Here is a 7464-nt window from a genome sequence, read left to right on the forward strand (position 1 = left end):
CAAGTTCATTTACCTTGGCAGTCTACTCTCCAGGAATGTCCACATAGATAACGAACCTGAAGACACTAAAGATCACCTGGCAAGACAAGGTACCAGCCACTGAGGGGTTTTTTTCTGGACCTGAACTCGCAATCATTCAAACACTACTGCAGAGAGTAAAACTCTGATGGGCCAGCCACAGAGTGCAAATGCCAAACATACATTTGCCTAAAAGTCTATTTTATGGAGAACTCACACAAGGCAAATGCTCACATGGAGGTCAGAAGAAGTGGACACTCTCAAGGTCTCTCTGAAGAATTTTAAAATTGATTGTGAGACATGGGAGACAGTGGCACAGGACTACTCAGCATGGTAAACCCACATCAAAGACAGTGCTGTGTTCTATGACCAAAGCAGAATGGAAGTAGCTTTAAAGAAACATGAGATGTGCAAATTTAGAGACACCTCCATTTCAAATGTTCATGCAGACTATTTGTACCTGCCCTATATGGTGTGTGTGTGGAGGGGTGGGGGGAGATTCCATCAAGATGGGAACTGAGGAGACCTAAGTCTAAGGACCCTGAGAGTTATAAATATAACTTTGGAGCCAGAGAATCTCTCTGGGATCCCCAAGGGACGGTTACTCCAGTCATACATGATGAGCTTGGGGCTCTGGCCCTGGTGCTGTTGGTACCAATACACATAGTAGCTATCAATGTTGCCACTGCTTCGAGTGCAGGAGATTGTGAGGTCCTGATGAAAGCTGGAATCAGATGAAGCTTTATTGACCTCTTGGGGGGAAGGAGATGGTGTGCATCATGCTCCCGAGTGGATCAATAAACTGCAGTAACCCTGTGTGTCTGTAACCTGTGCTGGTTGATTTGTGAAATGGCTAGCAAGGACCCTGAGCTTCCTGAAGCAGAGTGAAGGTGTAATTCACCTGAAGCCTGGGCTCCCTTCCCAAAGTGAGGAAGAGTCACTGTGTCTCTAGTGCTGCCAGAGTGTCTGCTGCCCACTCCTGCCACACCTGCAATAATTGGCATATACAGTGAGCCTGATTTCTGTTTCAAAGGTGACACAAGGTTTGTTTTTTTAATTGATGCCTTGGGAACTTTGTAGGAAAAAAACCAACTAATTGAAAGGAAAAGATTGAATAATTTAGTACCTTGAGGGCAGGAAATCAATTCCATCCTGGTGCCCTCCTCATTCATGTCAGTACTTGGGAAAGTCTCAGGGTGACATTAGCGACATGGCCACAAGGGGGCAGTGTGGGACTGCTCTTTGGACTTCACCAGCCCCCATCAGCCATCCCACACTCTTTAGTACTTAACCCATCTTTCATGTCTGCACCAGCCTCAGGGAGACATCTTAGAGTGGGCCACCAGGTGGCAGTGTGGGACTAGGTTGGGGATCCAATAGGTTTTTCACTAACGATCCAAGGGGCTCCCAAGACCCTGTCATTGGGTCATTGGGCTATATGATAGTCCATCAGCTGCTTCACTCCACTGTTGAGACCCTCCCACGGGAAGAGCCCCTCCCATAGTCAGAGCCTCTGTGCTGGTAGCCATCCCCTCCTCCTACCACAGTCCTCCTGTCTCTAGCCTTAGACCAGGGACCATGACTGGGGTGGGAGACAAAGAGCAGATTTGCATGAAGGGTTGTCAGATGGATAAAAGGGAGGAGAGACTTGGTAGAGTCAAGCACCAGCTGAGGGACCTCAGGGAGCAGAGCTCTGGGGGCTTCTCCACCATGGCCTGGACTTCTCTCCTGCTCAGCCTCCTCACTCTCTGCCAAGGTGCCAGCCTCAGGGGTCTGTGAGAAAGGGGGCACTCAGGGCCCAGAGGGGCTGTCTCCTCTCTCTCTCCTGGGTGAGGAGGGTGAAGAGAGAGGGTCCCCAGCCCCTGACTCACAGCTCTCTTTCTCTGTCTTTCCAGGTGCTTGGGCCCAGTTTGTTCTGACTCAGCCAGCATCAGTGTCCGGGTCTCTGGGTCAATCAGTCACAATCTCCTGCGCTCGAAGCAGTGGCAACATTGATAGCTACTATGTGTATTGGTACCAACAGCACCAGGGCCAGAGCCCCAAGCTCATCATCTATAGCTACAGTAACCATCCCTCGGGGATCCCAGAGAGATTCTCTGGCTCCAAAGACACCTCAGCCAACTCTGCCTCCCTGACCATCTCTGGTCTCCAGGCTGAGGATGAGGCTGACTACTACTGTAGCTCCTATGACTCTAGTGGCAATAACACAGTGATCCAGGCCTATGGGGAAGTGAGACAAAAACCCCTGGGCTCCACTTCTCTGTTCCGTTGGTAATGCACTGACCACCAGGGTGTCAATGCTGCTCTTTGTGGGCAGATCCATGGTCTGACACCTGGGGGAGGGACAGGAAAGAGGAGACACAATCCAGCTTCCCGGGCCAAGATCTAGATCAGGCACCTCCTCTTTGGAAATAAGTATGGAGTGCTACAGTGGGGAATGCATGGATTTTAGAATCAGAAACTCTGGGTCCAAATCTTGTCTTTGAGGTTTACCAACCATGTCATTTGCCAAGTTTTATCCACTCAGTGTCTCATTTTCCTTAATAAAAAAAAATGAAAGATTTGGATCTGAAATCCCTTCCTGGAGTCCATTTTCCCATGAAACTTCAGTCAAGCAGCATCAGCCCTCTTCATGGCTCCTCTCCCTTTGCTTCATCCCTCTTCAATGTCCTCTTCTTTCCAGTGACCTCTACTCTGCCATGTCTGTGGCCATCACCCACCCCTTCTCTGGCTTCATTTTCTTCTCTTCCAGTGTGGACCCTCTAACCTGTTCCACTTCACACCCTGTTCTCCTCTCAAACACTTGGCTCCTTTTCCCTATGGTTGGTCATGCCCTGCTTAACCTCAATCCTGGATCACCCTCACCTTCTCCCATCAGTTCTCCTAACATGCAGCCACTAAGCACTGATGGAGGAACACAGCTGAGCTGAGGGGGTCCACTACCAATTGAGGTCACCTAATGTGAACTGGGTCCTCCAAGCAACTAAACCATCCTTTGGGAAATCTTTAATTAACTCTATTTGCAATCTTCATAGAAGGTATTCTAATTCTTTTTTGCTAAGTCTTGCCACATCACCTCCTCCCTCCTCCCTTACAGCTAAAAACTTAATCTCACCTCTGAGAAAATAGAGAACATTTATTCTGAGGTCCAGGCTTATCTTCTCTAGACCTCTTCATACCATACCTCATTCCCTCCTTTAGTATCTCCTAAAGAAGTTGTCTAAGCCCTTTACATGTGAATCACAACCTCCTGAACCCCGATCACAATTCTAGGTAAATCAGACATGAAGAAATGCACTTAAAATTTGACTTCTGTCAATACCCTAATACTCTAAAGAGAAGAATGCTACTGTGTTTCAACAATCTGGCTAGCAGCTGCTGTGGGGGGTGTAAAACCAACAACAACCAGCTCACAGAACGCTGCCAGCATAGGTTCTTTTGATCTGCTTTACTAAGGAAAGCAACATTAAGGGGTTAACAAGCTTACTTTAATCCAGCACACAGGGTAGAACCTATGTGGGTGTGGATTGGTGACTAGGGTGGGGCCCAAGGCGGGGCTGGCTAAGGGGAGGTGCTAACTCCAGAGCCATGCCCTTCTTGAGTCTTACTAGGTGCTAAGCCCTGAGAGCCCAAACCCTTATTAGGTGCTAAGCCTATGTGGGTGTGAAGCCCCCAGGGTACCAAGGGGTGGTGCTAACTCAAGAACCAATCATAGAAGCCTAAGTTCTGGTCATTCAGATGACGTTTGATGATGTCTGAAGCCCTATAAGAAGAGAGGACAGAGCCATTATGGTAGGGCTGTCACTTATGATGGTGTGCTGATGCAGAGACTCCAGGCAGCTGTAGCTAAGGGCCCTCCAGTTTGTAACCCAGATGCTGGGGCTTTGTTAAACTCTGGTAACTATGTATTGGGATTTGAATCATACAAGGTCTGTCTGTTGATGTTTGTAATGTGTTTGTATTTGTTCTGAAGTTCAGGGTGCTGGCTTTTTTCCCCTGAACTAAGTGAATGATATTTGTATGCTGAATTAAAGTAAGCTTGTCAACCCCTTCACGTAGCTTTCCTTAGTTAAGCAGATCAAAAGAACCTGTGCTTTTGCAGCGTGCTGGTACTGTTCTTGTTGTTGGGCTTGGGTTGGTCTTCCACTCCCACAGCAGCTGCTAGCCGGATTGTTCAAACAAGATGATAACACTCTGATGGCACAACTTGAAGAGGAATTAAGAAGCCTCTTGATGAGGATGAAAGAAAAAACAGTATAAAAGCTAGCTTTATGATTAACACAAAAAAGTTAGATCTTGGCAACTGGTTCCATCACTGCCTGGCACATAGAAGCAGAAAAAACAGAAGGGTCACATTGTATATTCTTGGGTTGAAAGATCACTGCAGATGGTAACTTCGGCTGTCAAATTAAAAATGCTCTTGCTCCTTGGATGGAAAGCTATGGCAAATCAGGATTGTAGAGACAGAAAAAAAGGCAGAGACGTCATCCTGCCCACAAATGTCCATATACTCAAGATATGGTTTATCCAGTAGTAATGTATGGTAGTGAGAGCTGGGGTATAAGGAAAGCTGAGGGTTGCAGAAGTTGCAGAAGCGACCCTTTCAAATTATGATGCTAGAGAAGACTTTAGAGAGTCCCCTGGACAGCAAAAAGATCAAGTCAGTTAATACTTAAAGAAATTAATTCTGGCTGTTCACTGGAAGGTCAAATACTGAAGCTGAAGCTTAAATACTTTGGCAACATAAGGAAAAGACAGCACTGATTGGAAAAGACCCCAGTGTTGGGGAAAATTGAAAGCCAAAAGAGAAGGAGAAGGCAGAGAATGAGGCGGATGGATAGTGTCATGGAAGCAATGAACATGAGCTTGGATAGACTTAGGGAGGTAGTGGAAGATAGTGTTGTGTTACGGTCCACGGGGTCACAACGAGTTAGATGTGACTGAACAATTGAACAACAACAAAAACAATGACAAAGGGGCTGGGAGGTTCATGACGTAGCCCACCTAGTTGAGAACAGGTACTGTTTGTCATGTGGGAGAAGTCCAAGATTCTCAGCAAGGTGAGATGGGGGACTGAAGGCCTTAGAAGCTTAGCTATGAAACATATGAATGATTTATGATCAGCCCCAATTAAAGAAAGGATTTCCTAACAACAACTTGGGGGTTGGATTCCCTTGCCAAAGCTAGGAAGAATCACTATCTCCCTAACACTCCCAGAGGTTTCTACTGCCCACTCCTGCCACACAGAAATGCACCGAATCAGGACCCAATCTGTGGGCCTAGCTGGACCACAGTTGTTCACGAGGGGAACATGTAGCTCACTAAATCACAACTGATAGTAAACAAGCTTAGAAATGGGCACCAGTAGTAACCATTTGAGGGCACCTAAGTGGCACCATGAATAAAACACACGGCTTGGGATCGGTAAGACTCATCTTCCTGAGTTCAAATCTGGCCTCAGACACTCACTAGCTGTGTTACCCTGGGCAAGCCACTTAACTCTTTTTGTTTTAATTTCTGAATCTCTAAAATGACCTGGAGAAGGAAATGGCAAACCACTTTAGGGTCTTTGCCACGAACACCCCAAATTGGGTCATGAAGAATAAGACATGACCAACAACTAACCAACCAAAGAAGAAAACAAGAAGGAGAGTTCACTTGTAGTCATACCACAAGTCTTACTATTATCAGAGCACAAGAAGTGAGTGGCACTAATGATTTGTGTATATCATCCAAACTTCTGAACCCCTGGCCTGCATCCAAAATTACCCTGTGGGGTACAGTGACTGTGTTGTGGTTAATTGAGCAGTCTAAGGGATGAGCCCATGATCCAGGCCCCTCCTCCTCTCTTCCATATTTGATGGTGATGGGGTGCTTGGGTGCTTGTGCTTGGAACCTAATTCTAACAGCCTGTACTTGGGTGCCTGTGTCTGAACCCCAGTTTGAAAACACATTCTGTTCCAGGCAGTTTCTCTCTAGCTAAAGGGCAATGTGCCCCAGCTTATCTCTGCTCCTTCCCCAGTAAGCAGCTGTGCCTATCTATAGATTGGTTCCCAGATGCTAATAATTGACTGTACACTGAGTCATGATAATATTTGCTACTTACTGATCTTTCTAATATGTATCCTAGGCATAGTATTTTGTCTAACAAGACATTAGATGAGAAGCTATATAGAGATTCCTGTTTAGCCCTGACAGTTAACTTAGCGACGTTTCACAGTAAAAACCACACCCCTTAGTAACTCCCCGCCACCCACGGGCTATTTCCTGGAGAACTCTGGGCCATATGACTGTGCAGTAGATACTAAATATGCATGCTCCTTTAAGAACTAACTACTCCTTAACCATGCTTTAACCCTTCCCTAATTCCACCCCAAAACACCTAACGGACATGTTTCCCTGCTAAAACCCTTTTATAAAAACTTCCCCTGCACCCCTGAAATGTTGCAGTTTCCCTAAGAACCCTTGCCCACAGTAAAGCATGAAAATAAACTTTTGACAACTTGACTTACAGATTGCTTGGGTCTGTGAATTCATTCCAGGTGACCTTGCCCTGGGAACTTTGGTTTGGGATCCCTGAATCCCTGGGTTTTCCCCCTCAACACCTTGACTGCAAATCCCTTCCCTTTTTCCCCTTCTCTCCCTCTATTGGACTCCCATCTTCAGACTTTCTATGTCCTTTTTATTCCCCTTGAGTCTTAAATCCAATAGAGAAAAATGATGCCAGTGGGAGAAAATAGCACATGACATCCAGGTCTTGTTCCAGTTGTGAGGAAGCAAGAAATTAGATTGCTCAATCACTACAAGGGTGGGTGAAGAGACCTTAGGCCCAGGGGCTGAGCAGACAAAGATGAGTTATAAGGTCTTCCTTGGAAATAATATCCAAATCAATGGGACAATAGAGACTTCTGAATATCTGTTTCTAGCATAACAACCTTGTTTAAAAAAATAACCATAAGTTACAAGGAAAGGGCCACAAAGCCTTAGCACCCCGAGCTCCCAGGTTATATCAGACCATTGAGCTTCCACCATTGAACTCAGGGCTTACACCAGCTTCAGGGTGATATCTGCCTGAGGGTTAGCAGGTGGCACTGTGAGAATATGTTTGGGGACAGGGGAATTTTTTCTAAAATGTCTGAAGGGCTCCACCCCACCTTAGACACCTACATAAAGCTCATTAGGCTGCAAGATGGCCCAGCAGTTACTTTCTCCCCAGACTCTCCCAGGGTGCAGAGTCAGAGCCTCTATACTGTTAGCCATCTCTCCTCTGCCTTCAGTCTTCCCTTGGCTCTACTTCCATTTACAGGGCATAAAAGGGTGAGAAACAAAGAAGTAGCAGATCTTCATGAAGGGCTGGGGGAGGGATAAGATAGGTAAGAGAGACTTGGCAGAGTCCAGCTGCTGCTGAGGGGTCTCAGGGAGCAGAGCTCTGGAAGTGTCTCCACC

General features: G+C 46.4%; 1 gene segment (V, D, J or C); it reads left to right on the top strand.

Annotated features, from left to right (window-relative positions):
* The first annotated feature begins 1694 nt into the window (after nt 1–1694).
* LOC118834157 lies at nt 1695–2293 on the top strand. The segment is given in 2 exon segments: nt 1695–1774; nt 1914–2293. Coding segments are annotated over 2 exon segments (426 nt in total).
* Nucleotides 2294–7464: the final 5171 nt, after the last annotated feature.

Source organism: Trichosurus vulpecula, chromosome 1, assembly GCF_011100635.1.
Source record: "Trichosurus vulpecula isolate mTriVul1 chromosome 1, mTriVul1.pri, whole genome shotgun sequence".
NCBI classification, from domain to species: Eukaryota; Metazoa; Chordata; class Mammalia; order Diprotodontia; family Phalangeridae; genus Trichosurus; species Trichosurus vulpecula.